General features: G+C 44.3%; 2 protein-coding genes across 8 annotated transcripts in view; both read right to left on the bottom strand.

Moving 5' to 3' along the window:
- sipa1 (signal-induced proliferation-associated 1) overlaps positions 1-11080 on the bottom strand; it is a 30876-nt gene extending 19796 nt beyond the window's left edge. For 2 of the 4 annotated variants that reach the window (XM_030100382.1, XM_030100383.1), the window contains exon 1: positions 9900-10260. The gene's annotated coding sequence lies outside the window, so the exon portion shown is untranslated. Of the gene's footprint in view, positions 1-9899; positions 10261-10931 lie in introns of those variants that run through there. The other 2 variants (XM_030100380.1, XM_030100378.1) reach the window with 2 other exon arrangements.
- A 2374-nt stretch (positions 11081-13454) lies between these two features.
- Positions 13455-22012, bottom strand: LOC115395039 (histone acetyltransferase KAT5). Of its 4 annotated transcripts, none has more exons than XM_030100387.1 (15): positions 21920-22012; positions 21773-21839; positions 20996-21064; positions 20410-20549; positions 19712-19783; positions 18834-19046; positions 18677-18754; positions 17414-17476; positions 16976-17224; positions 16789-16878; positions 16540-16680; positions 16323-16416; positions 16074-16233; positions 15901-15982; positions 13455-15445 (listed from the first exon to the last, which is right to left on the bottom strand). In XM_030100387.1, the coding sequence occupies exons 1-15, from the start codon at positions 21947-21949 to the stop codon at positions 15311-15313; spliced, it is 1683 nt and encodes a 560-aa protein (XP_029956247.1). In that variant the 5' UTR covers positions 21950-22012; the 3' UTR covers positions 13455-15310. The 4 variants fall into 4 exon arrangements, with proteins under 4 accessions (XP_029956247.1, XP_029956248.1, XP_029956249.1 ...); XM_030100388.1 differs by having other exon boundaries at positions 18677-18751; XM_030100389.1 differs by having other exon boundaries at positions 16943-17224; positions 18677-18751; positions 18834-19007.
- Positions 22013-22591: the final 579 nt, after the last annotated feature.

Genomic DNA, 22591 nt, shown 5'->3' with positions numbered 1-22591 from the left:
GAGGCATTCTTTTCAGTTGTCGAGTGATTTTGCTGTGACCAAATACGATTTATAAACAGTTTGCAAATCTCATTTTATTGCACACAAACTCATCCATGCTCAATCTCTCAAACATCCAGATTTGTTATTTCGATAGAGCAAAATGGTACAAATGCATCACTTTTGAACAAACGCATCACCTGAATATGCAAAAGCATTTTTGTCCACAAAACCATCTGAAAGCAGCGCAGACTGGCGGCTCTCTGTCCTGTCAGGGAAGCACATGCTCCACAGCTCCACAGCTCCAGCAGTAGATGTCCGGACCACATACTGTACACTCAGAGGAGCTGTTGATGGAAGCCAGGCTTGACCCCAGATGCCTCTTGAACCACAGCCCTATCACCAGAAGCTTGACCCTGAGCCGGACTGGGCAGCAGAAACCACTTCAGCTCTCCCGATTAAAAGGCCTCAGCAAAGCACTGCTGCTCTCTGTCTGATCTGGAAAAATTTGCAATGTGCAAAGTCGTCCTTTGTCCAGCCGTTTTACCATAATCTGTGGGATTATTAATGAGACACAATATGCGCTGTGGAGTAATCGAAGGGGAAGTCTCCCATGCATATCCTGTAACTATTCTCACGGCGTCACGCAAATATAATCTGTGTCCGGTTGAATTTGGGGTCTAAGAAAATTAAAATTCACCACTAAAACGGGCTCGTCTGTTTTCTGTGGCCACAAATTAAATCCAAACATGCAGCTTATGCTCTCCAGGATTTTTTTTTTTTTTTTTTTTTTAAGTATAGAGCATCCATAAAGGCTAGAGGGAGGCGGCGGGCCGCTGCCCTCCACAGATTCCCTGGTGGCACCAGAGCCAGTCTCTACCTCTGGGAAACTCAATAATGCATGCAGACAGGGGTGTTTAATCCTGCTTCCATCAACCTAAAACTCAGCCTGTGGACGGTAATGATCTGAGTATTGTGCTCACTGTGAAAAGACCACTTCTCAGTTTGCTCAGCATAGGTTTTTCTTTTTAAAAGGTTTATTATTATTTATGATTATCTGCAAGTAGAAGCCAGTTTCTCAAGGCCTGCAGTGCACAAGATGGAGAAACTCCTGTGATCAGATATTAATACTACAGCTCAGCATGCAAGAAAAAAAAAATGCTTATAGACAAACATACCTGGAGGAAATCTTCACACACTTCTGCCTGGACATGTCTCTGCATTACCTCACTGGATTAATGTCCACAACAGGCCAGGTTTGAGGTTTTCATTTAAATGAAGACAGCGTGCAAAGCCCTGCTCTGAACCGTGTCAATTCCAGGACAAGGTCAATGGGCCCCGCGAGTCCCGCCTCAGGACACGAGCGGAAGTCAGAAGAGAGGCGTATTAAACGCACCGATTTGGGGAAGTCACGGCCGCCTGACTTCTTCTGCACCCACACATGCGAGTCTGCGTCCTGTGAAACAGGAAGAGACGACTGACTTTTGAACTCCGAGAGGATGAGTTTCGTCATCGCTTCTGCTCAACGCTTTTCTTCTTCCACACCTAGAGCCGGGCTGCCTCGCTGCAGCTCCAACACGCAGACGTCCCACAGACACAGCCGAACTTTCAGCTTTTTACCGTGATTGCTGCAGCAGCTTGAAGACTTCAACTGTTTAAGTAAAGAGAGCGTCCTCATCCAGACGACAGAGATTTGATCTGTTTTCCCTTCAGGTGCAGCTGCAGCAATCGGCTTAGCAGCTTAGCGGCAATTAGATGTGATCAGTGACAAAACTTGTGCTCTTACGGCGAGCTTATCAAGCCCATCACATCGGGCTGCGCTGCTTGTTGTGTGGAGTCGCAACTCCATGCGGCGATTGTTTTCTGTCGGAGAAAATGCAGGCCCCAATTGCAAAAGACACCACCTGCCTGCACACATGACGCACAGAGATGAAGAAACACATGCATGTCCCTGTAAACGTTAAAAATAGTGATTCAGTCTGCAGGTCAGATGCTCCTGTGTCACCGTCTGACTGTAGTTAAAAGCCAACATCGCCGATTCTTAACCACAAGATCTACATTAACTCCTAATAGTGATTGATTTTTTTGGGGGGAATTCAAAGCCGGGCTCAGCCTCACTCTCAGCATCGATCGCACACAACGCTGACATATTTGAGATCAGGTTGCGTTCCTGAAAATGTGACCTGAACCGAAGCAACTGCGACTCTTTTAAAGGGAGTAAATGTGTATTAATGCGGCTGGATCTGATTCAGAGAGCGAGTTCATTCTGATGCCCAGCACTTGCTCCCAGGCATCCACCATCTCCCCTCCCACCGCCACACTGCGGACAGCGAACTGGGCCAAGTCCACAGGCTTTTAAGTGGATGCTTCTGCTGCACTCTCTCTATTTTTTTTTTTCCAGAGTGTTTTTATGTCTCTTTTTCATTCAAACTGTTTTGCAAATGTCAGTCTGAGCCATTGCTCCCCAAAGACAAATAAACACGCATCTCCCCGACACCTGGTGCTCAATTGGGCTGATACAAAGTAAAAAAACTAAAGAGAAAAAAATAACAAGCTAATGTCAAGGTGAGAAGAGAAAAACTGATTTATGAAGAACTTCAATCTGCCATTAGCCTGAGTGGCATTTTTCAGAAACTGACTCTGCTTGTCAAGTCAACAAGGTTTAAACACCAAGTTTACCCTGTCAATTATTTCATTCCAAACAAGCATCTCTACATATATTTTTACTCTGTATTCCTTTCATACTTTTCCCGAGTTCTCACTCTAATGATGTTTTTCCCGCGCCGCCGGGCGACGCTGGCAGGCTTCAGAGGAGCGGTTAACTCGCTTCCCCATGTTCTCGGTGATTATATTCTTCAAGTATGACAATTAAAGAGTCGCAGCGCCCCGTATATAAAGACGTACAGCATTAGCTACACCTGTCTTCCTTCATCCTTTGTCATGTCAGCGACGGTTCAAGCTTAATAAAGCTGCTTAAACAGCGACTTTAATTATTTTCTGTGTCAAAGAAACGACGACATTCGCTCCGAAAAAATCTGCAGAGGAAAATGTGGTCAGAGAAAAAAGACCAATCAGCAAAAAGAATGTGAGAAAGCTGTGTAGCACTGTTGCTGTGGTCTTATTCATGTGGAGGTCAAGGCTCCCTCGAGGCTCTGCAGGGTAAAGCGATCTCTGCACAAAGAAATAACATAGCTCCATCGAACTGCCATTCTTCCAATATGTCCTTCAAAAATTGAAAAATAATTCTTCCAACAGATAAATTATAAATAGGGCTGGGCAAAATAAGGGCGAGGGTTACGCTGTGGTTAATTATTCATTGTTTGGTTGCTCCCTTGTCCACTCTCATACCGGTGAGGAGGATGCACATGCAGACCCTGGAGTTGGCTTGTTACGGTTCATGCCTACGTCCGACTTCCCTTTGCATGCCTTCCTCTTGGCTTACAGTAAACTCGCATGCTTTAAGGTCATCTACCATATGACTTCAGTGGCGTCGGGTCCGCTTTCAGTTCATTTTGGATTGCCTTTTTTGCAAAGACGTGAGGCTTTACCGAGAAACGGAGCTGTGGAAGCATTAGAGAGTCTGAATATTCAGTTGGAGTTGAAGCCAAAAACATAACTTATCCCGTGCACGCACGCTGGCTTGTATTATTTTTACACAGTGAACCTCCCCCTTGAGTAAATGCAAAGAGGAAGTATGCTCAAATCAGCTCCTTCTATAGTATTGTCCATATTAAAACCTGACTTCCTCCTGCAATAAATAGACCAATCTTGATGCTGAAGCACGGCAGATACAATACAAATTTCAATGCCATTGTTCCAATCAGGCTCTCTAGGTGCTGCTTTGAAACAGCCAAATGAAGGTACCGAGCTGCGGCTATTGTTTGACATGTTTTGAACCGTGACATCAACGCTACGTGCTCTCAGAGCACCGCCGTTTCCTGTGTATCTGAAAATACACCTTACGGCAAACCGCGAGGGCCAGCAAGGGTCGGGCCGCAGAGATGGTGCGAAAGCAGTTCTGTCTTTGCTGACTCTATAAAACAGTGTCCACATGTGGCACGCTGTCCACACAGTGACAGGAAGAGCAGCTGCCTCTCTGTGACTGCCTGTGTGTGTGCGTGTGTGTGAGTGTGTGTGTCAGTGAAAGGAACTGGCCCTCAGCTTCATGACTGTATCTATTATGTTGAGCTCAACGGTTCACTGTCGAGCCTCTGAGCCGCCGTCATCCGAGCGAGAGGAAGAGAGATTGCTCAATATCGCTTTAATAGGACTCGACTCTACCTTGTCTGCTTTCAGAGGAAGAGCCGCTGACCTTCTCCGCTTCCTCGCCGTCCCTGTTGTTCGCTGACATGTAGCCAAGCGCCTATGAAATGGCTGCAACGCCGACACAATCCAAACCAACCCACATTTTTCGACGGAAAAAAAAAAAAAAAAAAAAAAAAAAATCTTCCTTCGTGGGAGAAAAATCGAACCAGAAGCTGTTTACACTTACTCTCAGCAAGTGTTGCTGACGTTGATCGGCGGGAAAAGGCCATTTCGAAATGACTGCCATCAAACTTACAAGCCGCACTTGTTCTCTAAATGTCCGACTATGAGCTCAGTGAAAACAACATGCGTCATTATTGGGAAAGAAATAGACACTCACAGCGAAAGCCTCCAAACAGGTGATTATTTCTGCATTTCTAACAAGTCCACACACCATTAAAGTTTATATACTGGAGAAAGAGTTTGTCATTTTTCTGTTTTTTTTTTTCTTCTCATTATAAAATAAGCCTCAACACACCAAGGAAATAAATAAAAAAAAATCCAATGTAAAGGGTCACAATATCTCTGAAATGCAAAAAATGAAACAGGAAAATGAACTCTACATTTTACAGAGTAAAATGCAAATGTAGATTTGCATGTAGAGTTTCTTGTATCTCCGTTTGATTTGAGGTTTGGGCCGTAGCGTCTGCAGCCAAAAACCGGCCGACAGCGGACGACGTGCAGGAGACACCGTGAGCGAGTGACACGTCCATCGTCACCAGGCGAACACAAAGAGACAGTCACCGATGCATCCCGACACTCGCATCTACCAGCAACGTACAGCCATCAGTTACGCTGACAAGCATGTCTTTAGATTGCTGGAGAAAGCCAAGAGTACTGCTATAAAAGTCCCAGGAAAAAAAGTAAAAAAGTCCCATACGAATATCATATATAATTAAATGTAACTTTACATTAAATGTTTTTTTAATGCTTAATGTTATGGAGGAACGGTGCAGCAGCATTACAGGGTTCACGCTACAGCAAAGCTCTCAAGCTAAAGCCTCAGAATGACCCATTTTGACTCCGGCAGTTACAAATGATGCGAAGTCAAAACAATCATCTGCATAAATATGTGAGATGAACTCGCGCTAACAGGAGGGGGGTTGTTCGCTGCGTATATCCACATTATAGACAGGCCTTTGTTGCAGCGCCGAGCCTGTTTTCTGCCTGGTGGCCTTGTGTCACACCAGCAGCTCTGCACCTTCTGACCTACATAAAAACGAGCAGCTCGTGCACCAGTATGGTAACTCCAGCGATACAAACAGAGACTTTCCTCTGAGAAGCCATGTGGGGGAGATAGTAGTCGCGAGACGGAGCGGGTTCCGTGCATCCGCCGCCTCACAGCTGTGAATGAAAACATAAAGAGGGTTGTTCACCATTCCTTTGAAAGCCAGCGTGTTGCTAAATGCGAGTTTATCAGCTTCTGCCCGGAGCCAGCAGAGTTAATGCACCTATTAATTCTTTCTTCAATAAGGTGTAAAATTGACGCGTAACTTCTGTGACAGCGCGGCGCATATTTCCACCGCATTAATAAACATATGGATGAGAATTAGAGGAAGAGTGGCAAAAAAAAACGATATTTGAAGCAAATGTGAGACATCCCTCCGACCCTCCTGACCCAGAGACACTGAGTTCACACAACCTTTCAGCCAGTTCCCCTGTGAGCCACCATAAGAGCAGACAGACAAAGCAGTACCGAAACATATCTACTCTCACTTCTTCATCAGTGACGCCTCCAACATGCAAATGACGGCTGAGGTTACAGCTTCCTCCTCAGACTTGTGACAGGAACAAAGAGAGCGGAGACGTCCAGCGATCGTCACTCTCGGATGTCTTCGCTCTGACGGCGGCGCGGGGACGTCTTCCCGGCTCTCTGATCTCTATCGACCAGGCGGGGTGATGAAGTGACGTGATGCGAGGAGCGCGTACGGTTGATCCCGCTCAGCTTTCAGCGGCGCTGAATACCCCAGAGTGCTCTCCTCCAGCAATAGCAGTGAGGACAATGAGAAGGAGCCGCTGCACTGCCTAATGGTTTAATGTATTGATGACATAACCCAGAGAGGCTTTGTGATTAAGGACAATACGCCTGAATATATTTCTGGAAGTGGGGGGGAATGTCACATCGTGGAATTGGAAGATTATTGGCTGGACCTGCGTTGGTCACCACTCCTTACTCTGATCGCAAAAGATGAAATCATTACCAAAACAAACACAACTTCATGTATTCATATGGGTCTGAAACATAATTTGGCAAAAGGAATTGTATTCAGAAGTGTTATTTCTCTGTTCGTTCTCAATTTCACACTCAAACAGCTGATGGATTTTCAGAGGGGTTTCTAAAGTGATAATGATGACTATTACGGCTTCGTGCCATTTCGTCAATCTCACTAAATTGTCTTGTGCACACCGTGGGTGCAGCAAAAAAACCCACACAGGAACATTTAATGGCACAAGTTTTTTTTAAAGCTGCAGCACTGAGGGACTAAAGTAAATCAGTACGAGAGAGAGAGAGAGAGAGAGAGAGTCGACTCCTCAAATGTTAGAAATCTCATCGAATGTTTGTCTGAATGATGCGGCGCGATTACATCAGCCCTGAACCATGAGTCATTCTTTGACATTTCTGAATATTTTATGCTGCTTTCTATTTATGCAAAGTACTACTGGGTGGTTACACGAGGGCAAGGAGAGGCCGAGGCCGGATCCGCAATTAAGATCACAGGCAGGCGGGAGACAGGTGACGACGGAGCGCAGAGAGGCTGCGGCGACGCACCCCGGCGGCCGGCGCCGCCGGCACCCTGCCATCCCGCGAAGGGGGGAGGCTCCGCCTGCCCAACTGCCTCCCTCGCTGAGCCCCCCGCAGGGAGCCTGCCGGGGAGTAGCCATGCAAAATGGCTCCAAATGAGAGGGATGATACCGTGCTGACTCAGACCACAACGAAATCTGCCTGGTAACTCCGTCTGAATCGCGGTGACTGAGTGCAAACTCTTATCTCAGTCACTCTGCAGGGATCCATGCAGCATTTTGGACAACCTGGTGTCTGAATCCACCCGTGGAGACGGTTTCATTACTAGCAGTATTTGTGTTGTTTTTTTACCTTCCACTCGAGCTCACGTGAGGAGTCCCAGTTTCCCTCTGGACAGAAACAGGCAACCAAAGTTGAAAACTGGCAGGTGAGCCGAGTCAGAACTTATCAGCTTGGATCGACTGGCGATGGTCAGAAGCTCGGGCTGGCAGGAACACCTTTATGGTTTGCCAACCAAAAAACAATGAAGAGTGACAACTAAACCTGAGTTCACAGCTTTTTTTTTGGCTCTCATGCAGTGCGGGAAGCAAAACTGGGCTCATCCTTTCTTGCGATTGAAATGCACACTCATAGGTGAAAAACGATTACGATATCAACGCTTCCTTTTTCACCCTCTTAGTCCACATTTTTTTATTTTCCTGTAAACATATAGAACTCATGTCAAACCAGAAGTACAAAAAAAAAAAAAAAACAAGTATTGTACAAAGATATGATCTGACTTCAATTTCTGCTAATATTCCAAATATGGAATTATCCAAACTGGAGCTGAAATCGACTCTATTAATCAGCCTGCAGATATATTTTACTAATTTTCCATTTCGAGGAAGTAAACTAATTATTTGTTGATTTGGTTGGTGGAAAAAAAAAATGTGATTACTGAAGACTTCTTTATTTATTTACTCAGTATTCTCACTACCAGAAATTAGGAAACAACCCAACACCTAATCAATAATAAAAACAATCATAAGTGGTGTGTGACCCAATCCGCACACTTCTCATCTTTCATTATCACCAACACACTAACTCCAACTCCAAAGTAATAGCGGGCTGACATGTAACTCTGTGAGGTGATTAGATTATAGGAAATAATGGGAAACCAGCTGGCTCTCATTGCTACAGCCGCAGAGCCGATCCATCAGGTGGACCGACGCAACATCTAGCGTGGCTCTGTTTGGAAAAATTGCGATTAAAAACTATTTTACACAGAAAAACGCACCAGACAAGAAGAGGCTTTTAAATCACATTTTCCGTTCTCTGTCAGTAATGTGGTTTGGTCAGGAGGTGCACGACGTACGGCTCGCAGCGTACGGAGTTCAGAGGATGGCGGCTGAACTGAAGTCCGGAGCAGCCGCTGGTCGGCCTGGACGGCGAGCGGCGAGCACTCGGATGTCCGTGCACTTTACTGCAGACGTACTTACCATTCATCATAATGAATAACTATGGACGGACCCGGCAGGGTGGTTTCTGATACACGAGGTAAACGTCTGGTCAGTGTTAACCCTGATGAACAACATTCCCACCCTCCTGTCAGCCTCACTGGGACCACACACACACAAACACACACACACACACACACACACACACACACAGCTGAGTCACATTGAAATGTGACACATCTTTCCTCCGTGCAGCAAATTATCAGTTAAAATAAAAAGCTAATATCAACCACAGCGAAGACCACATCGGACAGGAAGCCGTGCAGCTCAATGGAAATTAAATGCCCCGTCCTTTGAGTGCATTGGCTTATGTAAGCTGCTGCTGCTGCTGCTGCTGCTGCTGCTGCTGCTCGTCGTCCCCCCCATCAGCTCTCCATCCCTGCTTTTCTCTCCCTACAGCAGCCCGTCCGGCCCCCGAACGTCTCATAGCCCCGTCTAACACCGGAGAGGGCGGCGCGGGGGGCTGAGGGGGGGGGGGAACCGGGGTGCGGGACTAAAGCCGTCCCCTCATTTTTCGTCTCTGCCACCTTGAAAACAACACCCCAATTCAGGTTGTGTGTGTGTGTCTCCATTCCATCATTGTCTGAGCACATCACATGCAGCCGTGCAAACAATCCTCTTTATCCACGCAAATCCAGAGCACACTGCAGACCGACGGCTTCCTTTCATCCTTCAGAATCATGCATCCAGAATAAAGCCTGATCTTCTTTTTGTCCCTGCATCTTCTTTCTTTCATTCACTGACTGTCCCTCCATCCAGCCCCCCCCCCCTCCACCTTGCCCTCATCTCTGAGTCCTGCAGCCACGAGCGCTCTACAGCGAGGTTTCGCAGTGCCTTCCTGACAATGTCATAACACTGTTTTTAAGAACAATCTCGCCCCATTGCAGAGAGCACAATGGAGAGAGACAGGAAAAATGTTGGAGGTGAGGAAGAGGGGGGGGTTACAGTCGGGTGATGAGGAGGAGGAGGAGGAGGAGGAGGAGGAGGGAAGGAGGGCAGGCCTGGGATGAAATGCGACAAAGGTTGCGAGTTGGTTTCAAATGTACAATGCTGCGTGTAAACGCCGTGCGCCGGGCACCTCGGCCCGCCGGATAAAACGCAACTGAAAGAGGGTGACAACAGCACAATGGGTCCAGAGGCAGAGGGAGGACGAACTGCATGATATGATAATGCCAAGCCATTATTTCGGATCCCCTGTCGCTCTGAGACATTGTCTCTGAGTGGATTGTATGACTACGGCGGCACATGCATGCCTGCACAGAGGTTTCAGGCGCACACGGCGTGCACAGGGTCGTCCATCCGAATCCATTATCATCAGAAAGAGGACGCGGGGAGGCTGGAATGTGATTTCTCAGTGCGGAAAGAAAAGGGCTTACCTCCACATTTCAGTTGTGCTGGACCCTGCCTTGTTTCATCCTGTTCCTCTCCGCCGACTCCCTCCCCTCGTCTCCCCATGACAGCATTTTTCTGCTATCTATCTCCACGGTGAGGCTCGTTCTCCTCCTCCTCCTTCAGTTCCTCCTTTTCTGATGTTCTCTTCCTCTCCCTGCTAATAAAAATAAAACCCAAGGCGTGCGCACACTTCCTCGATCGCCCGCCCCCCCCCGGTGTCTGCCGGCTCCTCTATTCTGTTGTTAAAGTCAAGAGGCAGGTTGATTTGCGCCGTCCTCCTCCCTGTTTCTCCCTCTCGCGCTGATTCTATTCCATTCACATCACACTAAAGCCAACCCCCTCTTTCTCCTCCTCCTCCTCCTCCTCTCTCTCCCTCTCACACACAGCTTCACCCGGCCTCTCTCTCTCTCTCCTCCCCCCCCCTCCTCCTCCTCGTCTCCTTGTCAGAGGGGTTGAGGCAGCGGCGGACGGACAGCAGCGGCCGAGAGCGGCGAGCTCGCCGTGAAACGAGACCTCAGCAGCCGCCAGTGTGAATTTCAACATTTGCTCCGGCAAAAAAAAAAAAATCCCGGTGTGGCAACATGACACACACACACACACACACACACACACACACACACACACACAATCAGAAATGTGGCAGATTAGCGGATGATGCAATGCTGTATCAAGACAGCCGCCACCTCCTCCTCCGGTTTCTCCACCTTTCGTTCTCTGATGGGAACAGATCAAACACGTCCATTTCAAGTCTACTTCTTTGGTGCCAAAACGGACGCTTCTGCACAAGACTGATAAAGACACAAAAGCTTGGGGGCAGAGGTGAAAATGCCAGTGTGTGTGTGTGTGTGTCGGTGTGTTTATTTGCAGAGAGCTCTGTGTACTCCACAAACGCGGCCAGTGTGGGTCGAGGTCATAACAAACAATCAACCTGCTTGAGAGCAGCGGCGGCGCAACAGCCTGGCCGGGATCCTCCTTACCCATCAGCCATTGCGCCATCTTTTAAAACAAACACATACCTGTGAACGCCCAATTAAATGACGATCGGGAGCGGAGGAGATGAATCACGGTGCTTAACCTACACGGCGGCGGAGCCCGGCGCCCGGCACCATCCCCCTAATTACTGCGCTGAGTTTCGTCCCGGCTGTACCATATGGCTGTGTGTGTGTGTGTGTGTGTGTGTGTGTGTATGCATGTGTGTGTTACGAGGTCATCGGCTCTGGTCTGGGGTTTGGGGGTGGGTGCAGGAGGAGGGAGGAGGAGAGGGGAGGCCTGCGTTGCTGGCGGAGAGTGTCTTGTTGAGATAAGGGGAATAAAAACCGAGGCGAGAGGTGATAGTGGTTCCAACTGCTCGTCCAAGACACAAACATACCTCACAGCGCTGATCAGCAGGGCCTTCTGGATCCGTCTGCCTCCATCAGTGCCTGTTTAAACCAAATGCACATTAATTAGTATAAAAAAGCATGTTATTATTTTATACCTCATAAAAAAGAGAAATAAGAAACATCAGAAAAATCCAGTGAGGCATCATCTTAATTCAACAGTGAAAAGAGTGAAACAAACTGATATTATTGCTATACTGGTTTAACGTCCCACATTACGGCAAAGTCTATAACAACCTGAACCCAACCAACTAGAGAAGACATTTAATTTGTTATTTTTTAGTGTTGGAGCAGGATCTGTGATCATGAGGATGAGGTGAGTTTGGGAAACGGCCTCAGTCAGGGCTGCAGTGACACCATGTGGACTTTCTGCGTCAGGAACAGACGGGGCAAAACTACACAAATTACACCAGCAGGTTTTACAAAGCCCTTTAAAAATGACTGTGTGGATGAAATCTGACGCTGCTCTGCATAATGCTCTTTTATATCTATTCTATCTTCAGCTGTGTCATCAGTAATTCTTATTTTCATAGAACCCACATTAGGTGTTTTTTAAAAGACAGTGATTGTAGCCATTTGAGTTTCATCTTTAGTGTAGATCACAAGATGCACACACACCTGAAGACTTGACATTTTCTCTCCTAAGTCCAAAAAAGCAAAATGAATGGGAAAATGAATGACTTGGAATAGAAGTAAAGACTTCAGGCTAAGACAAAAACAAGACACACTCTAAAAACACACCCCAGAGGGCCGGATTTGACCCCCGGGACTTATGTTTCACGCTCCTGTTTTAGAGCCTTTTTGCTACAACATCCCATCCAGCCACAGATCAGGATGAGGAAATGTGTAACGCGGGGCGGATGTGAGAGGAGTGTGAAATTCCTGCAGGATCTCTGGAGGGCCGAGGCTCCGGCCAGGTGCAGAGAGATGGAGATGGGTGTGATGTGATGTGGTGTTGGGAGAGGCTGGAGCAGAGCTGCAGGCAGAGTGTGTGTGTGTGTGTGTGAGTGTGTGTGTGCATCACCAACCTGCTGGCTTAATATAAAGCAGATGACTCACCTGTTTAAGAAACAGTGTTCAGTGTGTGGCGCAACCTGCAAACAAGAAACCACACAAAGCTATTTTTAACTGAGCTGCCTCAAAAGTATGAAGTCCAGCTGCTCATGATGATGAACCTACAGAGGATTCACACATGGCTGGAAAAGTTTAACATCTGCTTTTACCTTCAAAAACAAAGTTGTATCTTGACTTACCGGACTGGATGCAGTGCAGGAGTTCATCTGCTGCTCAGGTATCTTCAGTTCCTGGAGGTTGTGGCACCGTGCACGTGGTCGGAGAGGCTGAATTATTGCATTTTGCTTTGAACCAAAATGTGCTCACAGCAGTAGTTTTCGACAGCGCCCCCTCGTGGTCATCCAGACAAAGTTCCTGCCTTGACATCCAGTTGGATTTTTTTTTTTTTTTTTTAATCTACTTTGACCTCTACATTGCTGAACCCAAAGACATTACAGTGCTGGCATATGTGCAAAAATAATTCCCCAAATCATTGACAAGTTATTTTTGCTGTAACGTCATATCTCAAGTTGTTGCACCTGACTGACGCCTTTTTACAGATGCAACACGATGCTTGAACATATAATGCGCGCACAAGGAAAGTATTTGAAGTAAAAATAGTCTTATCAAATATACACCATTAAGTCCAGCAAGTTCTAATTCTTCTTTTCAAACACGGTATTTGAGGACAGTAATACTCGATAATCTAGGCAATGTCTGTAATCCCACTTTAAGGGGGATTAAAAAAAAGGTGTGGTTTTAGTTCAGTTTTACAGCTGGAGGTTTGGTAGCATGAAGTAAAAATATTACACGTCAACTAAACAGACTTTAAGAGTAAAAGGCAGGATCTGAAATGCTTACTGAACGACTGCATGTTGGTATAACCTCTACTTCCTGTTTGCTTCCGTTGGATCTTCTAAGTTTGCTGTACTGAAGGAAAGAGTGCTAATCTGTGGATGGAGGACTGTCTGTTTCTGCTGTATCGCCACATTCTGACAGACATCCCGGCGCAGTGTGAGATATTGTAATTGCAATCAAACTTACTCCCCACCTCATCGACAGGCCTGTGAACGGCGGGTTTGCATGAGAAAGCTTCAAAGACAATTATGACGATTTTAAAAGCTTTTTTTTTTTTTTTTATCAATTCAACATGTTTTTTTTCATATCAAACGTTCAAATGATAGTCTCAACTGTGTTTCACATAAAGATATACTAAATGATTTCAACAAAGAAATTTTAACAACCTTCTCGACATGTAAACATAAAAACACAAAGTCAATGTCAGATATCATTTTTAAGTCTTTTCCTGGTAATATTGTGCAGCCTGTTCGATAACACTGAGTAAAAAAAAAAAAAAAAAAAAAAATACAACTGTACAATAAATTTACATTCCTCTAACAGTTCAACATGGCTTCAGTCTTCAGTATGTACAGTCACAGGGAACAGAAGTCAAACAGAGGGAACATGACTTGTCTCACTGATCACGACGGGGGATTATCAGAAACGCGCCGACCGCGGTCGTCACAGACCGACTGCGGCGCGACTTCTGACCAGTTCAAACACGAGAAAAAAAAACGAGATTAAGATTTCACTTTGTGAAAAAAAACAAAAAAAAACCTGAATCGACCAAGCTGGTTCTCGAGCTACAATGTAAAAGGTTTTCATGTTTTCATTGTTTAAGGTTTTCATGTTTAAAAAGAGACAATTTACAGGAGTGAGACGAACTAATAAAAAGGTATAAGCACGTTATTAAACGACACTAATCTTTGTGCTCTGTCAGATGAATGATGCTGAAATTCAGGCACTCGAAGAGGATTACTATAAAATACTTCTTACTCTAATGTGTTGGGAAGTGATTTGAAGGGCCAGGGACCTTCTACCAAAGATATGAGTGACTGATTTATTCCACATCCTCCCTTGTTAACACACCCAGCTCAGTAATGGAGTGTGGAAATTAACCAACGATGACCAGGAGAGAAGCAAAAAACTTCTGCTCAGAGCAACACAAGCGGAGCAATTTTTCCAAAAAAGCATCATCAGGTATCGTAAACGGAGAAGTCTGTAGGAGTTTAGTGTTGGTGGCATAAAGGTTGTAAAGTGCCAGCAGCTGAGAATCCCTCTTCTGAGCCGTCTCTTCAAAATGTAACAGAAACAAGAGGCCACGGCTTGAAATGCTAAATTCTCTTTGTGGAACCACTGTGTGTTTCTCTCCTGACCTACTGTGAAAACATGGCTGTGCAAAACGTCGAGGATCTACTCATGAAAAGACCAGCGTCATAAAGTAATCTATGAGAAAGAAAACACGTGTGTATATATATATTAGACTATATTCGACTTCTGCCAGTAGCTCGTCCTGAATCCTGCATCGTGGTCCTCGGGCTGAAAATCAACAGCGATGTTTCACTTGACGACTTCTACAATCAAACCTGTCTGGGGTTCATAAATAATTATAATTACAACATTTTCACTTTGCAGATGGAGAAGACAAATCTGTTTCAAATTAAAAAAAAAAAAAAGATAAAAGTCTGAATTTTACAAAATGCAGACATGTCAAATGACGGAGTGAATTGATGTCGACTAGAATTTAGCGATAAAATGAGCATAACCTCATGTGTACGTTTTGCAATTTGAGGCAAATTTTTTTTTTTTTACAATATTAAACAGACACCTTTTATTATTTTAAAGCACTGTTTTGGTCATCAACAGGATCTTTTTACACAGAAAATGATTTTTTTTTCTTCTTTTCCCCACCAGTGTTATTGTTACCAGTCTCTCCTTTGTTCCCACGTTTCAGCTCCAGATTCACAATCAGTCATTTCAAAGTTTGTGAATCATTTTTTTCCATCTGAAAAGTTCTGTTAAAATAATAATAATAATAAAAAAAAAAGTCCTCAGACAGTGCAACAAAACCTTTATGTGATCCGTTATTTGTTCACACTGTTGGCTTTGAGAAGGCTGGGGTTCTACCACTTGCCCCTCTTGCTCCAGTCCTTGGGCGTGAAGTGGAGACATTTAGGATCGATGCGCAGGTGCCTCTTCTTCATGGCCTTCTCGTGACCGTCCACGATGTCCTCCGACAGAGTCAGGATGTACTGGCCCTGAACCCAAGAGACGACAGGGTCAGCGTTTCACTTCATCTGCTGCTTAACGAACTCAAATCCTTACATAAAATTAAATATTTTTTACTTTGTACAGCCAATTTCAATTACAAAAAAAAAAAAAAAAAATCCTTAAACCTAAATACATTTGTAAAAATTTCACTTAAATATGAGTTGTTTTTTTTTCCTTTTTGTGTTTGTCCCTGATTGACACTCAGGGTCAGGGGTCAAGCTACACCTGAGCCGAGTCAGCTGGGATTCGATTGACCCCAATGACCTCCAGTCAGGTGAAGTTACTGTCTCCACTGTAATTCACGCTTGATTGATATTTTCTGCTTTTCTTTAAAAACGGCAAGCAGGTTCTTCTCTCTTTCTGAAGCAGGTCCCAGGCATCAGCTTCTAATTCTTAAAACATTTCACTCAAAAGGAGCAGAAGCAGAACGCTCCTCTCTCACCTTGTAATAGTTGATTAAGTTGAGGTACTGAAGCGTTGAAATAACATCTTCTTTCTTGACACTCGTGATCTCGCTGATCTCACTGTGCAGAAATGAAAAACAAATCAGCATCTTAATTCTGGGAGTGATTCTCTGAAAACAAGGGAAGAAAAAAAAACAAACGAGTCTCATACTTGATGGTGATTTGTGGCCTCTCTCCGTTGTCGGGTTTAAGGTCCATGAGGATTTCCAGGATGGTCTGTGACCAGTAGGAGCGGTACGACAGCAGGCCGAGGTCAGACAGCGGCTTCTCGGGCGTGCCCGTCTTACCCTCCACTTTGGAAAGCTCGTAACCTGAAAGGTGAGAACCGATCACACACACACGCACACGTCAGGTCAAAAAGCACAAGTATCGAAATGCAAGTAGGAAAACAGGGACTTACTGAACTCGATGAGCAGTTTGCCGTAACCTCTTCGCTGGTAAGGAGGCAAAGTAAGGATGCAGGCAACGTTATAATCTTCAGTTGATTCTTTTTCCTGCACACAGGGATCAGAATCCGGGTTACTTTGGCCCTGGGTGGACTGAGGACTGGTTCCAAAAGATCATGAAAAGTCTAAATGTGCACAATGAAGCCAGCGTGACCTGCATGCCATCAGTACCTTGGAGAAGTAGCCCACTATGTGAAACCCTTTGGAGTCATACTCTGTCATTACATAGAAAAGGAAAGGGTCCGTGTCGTAATACAGTGTTTTGTGGTCCAAGAAACACTTTGCAAGTAAACACAGGTTCTGGGAATAATTCTGGGGGAAAAAAAAAACCAAAAAGGAAAAAGAAGATGTGAGTTAATCTGAAATGAATCAACAGTACAAATGTTGTGAGGATGAGGAGATAAAGACGCTGGCACTGACTTTGTTTTTCCTGCCGTCGATCTCAAAGAAGGAGATGGTGCCTTTGCGGTAGATCTCGTTGCCTGGAGGATGTCTTAGATTACATTTGGTCTGCAGAAAAATCAGAAAACAGACTTAAACTATGACAAACAGCCACAAGATTAAAAAAAAAAGCAGTGTGATACAGACGATCCAGAGAGATTCTTACCAAATGTCTCTGCAGACATTTGAGGCTTTTGAGATACTTGAGACAGAATTCACAGAGGTAGAGGATGGGCAAGGCGGTGAGCTCCTGCGGGTACGGCGAGAAGTACCAGGGCTTCAGGCGGTGCCGGCCCAGCTCGATGCACTCGATGTTTTTCATGCGCGTCACGATGTCGTCGTGGCTGCGATCGGACACCAGGCTGCCCGTCATGCGCGGCGCAGACGGGATGCCGTCCGAACTGTCCTGCGAGTCCTGGAGGCAAACCATAACATTTACACACTTCTTTCTCAAGTTGTTCTCCAGTCGTTAAAATTATGCTAAAACAAAAAAACTGCTTGATTAATATGCGTTGTAGGATTTCTCTTTAAAATCCCGCGGAGGCACAGCTGAATTTGGAAAGCAACACACAATCGACGGGCAAAAACAGAAAATAAAACAGACCTCTGGTGGTGGCAGAAAGACACTGGCACTTTGGGGGTTGTTGTACTGCAAAACCTTTATCATCTGGCAGAAAAAAAGACAAAAACACAGGCTTTTTGAAACTAAAGAGGAGAATAAAATGATGCTCAATGACAGGTGTTGGTTGAAGGATGATCGAAAGCAACATTTGTAGTTTTAGTACATCAAGTGGGGGTTCATCAGGAGTCCGCAAGAGATGAGGAATGAAAGAGACGGCAAACATTAAATACAACCATTCAGCGACCGTGGATTATGTTAGAAAGTGTGTTTCTGTAAAAACCCGCTTGGTGGTGAGAACATGGGAGGACGGCAGTGGCATATATGCAAACTCAATACATGTGAAATTCATTCTGAAATTGAGTTTTTTTCTTTCATGTGTTGATCTTACTGTCAGTAACAATGTTGACTCTCAAGATATTTCATTCCTCATGACTTTTGATTAAAAACACAAAACTAAACGAATCTCTGACCCTGATAAAAAAAAAAAAAAAAAAACCATAACAAAATGAGCTTCTGTTTCTGTCAGGTTACTGTTTGCTGCTGCGCCTTTTGAGAATCGGCTGAAGTGGCTGTTATAACACTAACGCGTTCTGCCGTGGGGATGTCAAAAAATAATAACGGAAAAATACAACCTGAAATTAGGAGTAAATATTTCACAATTCATCACAAAAAAAACCTGAAAAAAAAAAAAAAGACGGGATGGAGAAACTTTCTATACTGTCCATAATGCCATTTGTTAGTCAGAAAATTCCAGCCCAACATGAAGAGAACACTTCAGATTCAGAACACATCACAAAGAGTCGGGAGATGCAACAATCAACGTCTCACTGCAAACTGACAATCAGATCATGCAGACACACAAATGAAAAGTATTAACAGGAAACTATTACATTTTAAAACAAGCCTTGAACCTTCTGAGCATGAATAGAAGAAGCACCATTCATTCACAGAGAGGAAATAAAAGAGGACGATTTTTCACTCTTCTTGTTAATTTATCTGAATTGATTGAAAAAAACGTGAAACCCTCTCTATGTGGAGCGATTTTCACCCAAACTGTGAGCCCATACGGAGATCAATATCAATGCTCTCCTTGTGTGGCAAATATGTAAATGTGTTGCAGAACAAAGCTTCTGTAACTCTGATTAAATTGCATTTTTGTGTGAGTGCTCAAAATACATAAAAAAAACCCCCCACAAAACAACAACAACAACTATAAAACAAGTGAACGGTCTGAGAGTCACTCACCTCATCCGTCCCCCCACAGTTAGCTTTCCGCTTCCTGCCGGGCTGAGCCGGGATGATTCGTCTGGCGTTGCCGTTCTGCTGTTTATAGAAAGTCGTTTATGAGTAAAAATATGAAAAGACCTGATCACGACATGAGACGGAGAGGAATATTCCCCACCGTTGTGAGCGAGGCGAGCTGTTCATGGTCTGGGTCTCGGGACTTGAAGGGGGTGGTCTCTCTCACCGCAGGGAAAACAGCCGCCTGAGGGGCTTCAGCTGGAGTTGACAGGGTGGTGACGGGGGCGGCCGGGGATACCTGAGCTGGCACGGGGACGGGCTCCACTTTCCTCTTCTGCGGCAGACAGACGTGGTCAGACATGCGGCTCGCGGTCTGCGGACAAAAAAAAAAAACAAACTCCGAGTCACACGTCTGCTTCGGCTGTTCGGCCTGACCGGAGGCTTCTGGTTGTTTTTTTTATGCAAAACACAAAAACGTCATGAATGAAAGCTGGGAGCTCCAGTTTTGCGTCATGAGCAGGTTCATGTTGTATCAGTTTTCACACTGACGAGAGCCAAAACTGTGTTGAATAGCCACAGCAAATCAAATTGGAAAGGTTTCCCAATTGCAGATTTTATTTGCCCAATGTGAATTAAGCTCTGTTTAAACCTGGTATTAAGATGTGATGAGCACAGACCAGTCTTCAGGAGTCGGTCCTGCAATTACAGGTGAATCTACAGGCTCTCTGCTGTCATCTCCATGTCATTTCATTTTTTTACATTTTAAATCAACACTTGCTGATCATAAAAGCTCGTAACAGAATCCGCCTTTGACAAGATGTACAGCAGAGCACCTCGTCTGAAGAGCTGAGATACGGCTGATAAGTCCAGTGAATACAAAACATTTATCATCTACACAACTGGATCAACGTCAAGGCTGCATTTGAGTGCAGTCCTGTGCAGATTCGGCCCACAGCGGTCGGTCACACTGGACAGATGTTAACACCAGGTTTAAAAGAGGTTTCAGTCATGTCTGGAATGGGTAAATTCAACTTGTACCGGTGTGGGGAGGGTTTTGCCTCTGGAAGGAGCTGTGGCAGTTTGTTGTAGGTTGAGATCTAGACTCTTCCTCTGAATCGAACAGAAAGGAAGAGAAGGAAGAGGATTAAGCGACATTCACGTTAACCCCCAGGTCGTAGCTCAGCTACTCACTGTACACACAACTCAATTAGTGACTCCAGGATCAATCAGCACCTGACACGGACACTGTAATGCGTGTCATTTCATGAAATTGGTTAGTAGACGACTGAGTGAATATCAAAGTGCTTTCATTTTAAAATGCTTTGCCAAATTATTTTTTCTAAAATCATCATTTGAAGTACCAAAATTGCATTTCCTGTTGGGAGAATTGAACAGACCAGTTAATACACAACATGATAAAATCAGCATACTGTCATTTATCAAACAACACATTAAGATGTTTTCAGTTAAGATGGTTGCAGTAATGAGCAGTGATCACATCTACTAACATGTTCAATCCTTAATCATCATCAAAGTTTTCATATGCGATTTTGCAGCAACTTTTACTTTTACATAGTTGCATTTGCAGATGTCAACAAACAAAAACAAATATCAGCTAAACTCATAATAAAATACATAAAATTGTTAAAGCTGCTTATTTAGATTGTTTTTTTTTTAAACAATATTTTAAAAAAAAACCTGATATAGTTATTTTTAATGGGGTGTCCTGCACTCACCACCACTTCTCGCTCCGGAGAGCTGGGACGGGATCCTGGAAGACCATTCTTGGTTGGCGTTTTAGCTTCTTTCTTAGGAAACTGAAGCTTCTTCATGTCCAACCTGTCCGATGTGACCCATTCGTCCAGGCGCTTGTTGACTTTAAAACAAGAAGAAATTTAACACTGTAGCGACGTGACACTTTTCAATCCAATCTCAGATGAAAGTCAGTCACTGAGGCAAAATGTGTGAAAGAGTAAATCCACATGTGAAACATGTAAGCCCTAAGGCACGACTGAGCAGGGCTACATGACATAAAACTGGTACTGAGTCACTGCAAAGAACTTTTTCAAAAAAGGGGTGATTTTTTTAATTTTATTTTTAAGATTAAGACGTAAAATAAAATACTCCAATATTGCAGAATTTTGTTTCTCTGGGAACTAAATAAATACGTGTAAAGCATAATTGTACCTATGAACAGCACAGAGAGACTCAAGACACAGAGGAACCTTATGCTTGGACCACTACTAGGGTATAAATCATTAGTCCTATCTCCTACATTAAAAGTGATCATTTTAAAAACAAGAAAAAAAAAACTTTACTTACAGTCAATGTAGTGAACATAGAAGAGTTTTCTCGACGAGACTTCTTTCACACTGAGAATTTCAGCCAATGCTGTAAAAAGCAGAAAATTAGCAAAAACTTTGAACGTCATTCTCACAAGCAGACATTAGTGTGACAGTTCTTGCTACGAGACGACTCGCTCTCTGGGGATCCTTTATCCTTGTGTTTACCTTCTCACTACTCCAAAATAAGGGTCCAGTGTAACAACAAGAAGAAGTACCGGTAAGTTATGAGAAGCTGTGCAAAAACCCTTACTTGTATAGGGCCCAAAAGTTTTTATGATTAAAATGTTTGCGTTTTATTAAACTGATGGCGACATTATAGGTAATTTTTAAGTATTACAATATTGTGCTTTAAAAGTATCACGATCATGTCATGCTGGATTGAATCACAGTGTTTCTGTGTGTGTAACAGAGGAAATTGAGTCCTTAGCAAAGCCAGAAAAGGTTGAATTTCTCCTAATGAATGATGGGCTGCATTTGTAAACATCAGCCTGATGTCACATGGTTCTCGGCTCCTTCGCGATAATAAAAAGTGACTTTAACATATTGTCACTAAGGACTGTCTGGTGAGATGTGTGAGTGAATAAAAGTGTCTCCAGCACAGTTTAGAATGAACCTAGGAGGCAGGATGTGAGTACATGTGTCCTCTGAAGTGTGTACAGCTCCTCACTGGAGGCCGCGGCTCCCTAACAACAGCTGAGGCTCGCTGGCTGTTAGCATTAGCTTAGCATCGGAAAAACAAACGGACCACACTCACGCCACTCGTCTTCGTGTTCTTGGTTTTTGCGAAGAACAGGAAGGCGACAGCCCTCGACGATCTCGACCTGCACAAAAACACGCATGAGTGGGAGCCACAAAACCAACCACTGGCTGTAAAATAACGTTATATATTTGGAAAACCTACCGATGATGAGTTGTCCGCCATTTTCGTCATCTGTGAGAGGTGGAGCGGGGTGTTGTGGGAAAATGCCGGTCCGCGACAAAGACGATACAAACGTCAAGATGAGCCGGTCGGAATCAACCAACGTCGTAAAACCAACCCGGAAAAAGGGAGGTTCTCTTATTTCAACAAGTCCCGCCCCCAAGACATGTGATGTTGATTTTACCTTTGGCCTAATGGTTTTGGGGAACATTAAATTGACATTTGAAAGATTAAAGTTGCTTTACTTTAAGATTGTATTTTCTTTTTTTTTTTTTTGGTTCATTTATTCTGCTTCAAATTCACACTTTACTTGGCTTGGTTCTCTACTTCACATCATGGACCTTTAACCTTTGGTCAAGAGAAACTGGCTGTGTTTTATTTGTCTTTCTTATGGATACTCTGAATATGAAATTCTACAGTCCCTAAGCAACGTTCAAAGTATTTCAAAGAAGAGCCTCACTTCCTGTTGGAGATAAATTCTGTTTGTTTTTTTTGTTTTTTTTGCAGTTAAAGAGGGAGACAGATGGTGTCAGAATAATATACTTGCCCCATCTTTATCCCATTAGCACAACTTTATATCTTGTTACCTATTTCTCAAGGCCTGGGGTGTCAACTCAGCTGCTAATGAGTTACACCCTTAACCACACTCTCCTT

The sequence above is a fragment of the Salarias fasciatus genome, chromosome 10 (assembly GCF_902148845.1).
Source record: "Salarias fasciatus chromosome 10, fSalaFa1.1, whole genome shotgun sequence".
NCBI lineage: Eukaryota > Metazoa > Chordata > Actinopteri > Blenniiformes > Blenniidae > Salarias > Salarias fasciatus.
Note: the sequence above shows the minus strand (reverse complement) of the source record. Positions and strands in the feature narration are given on the sequence as shown.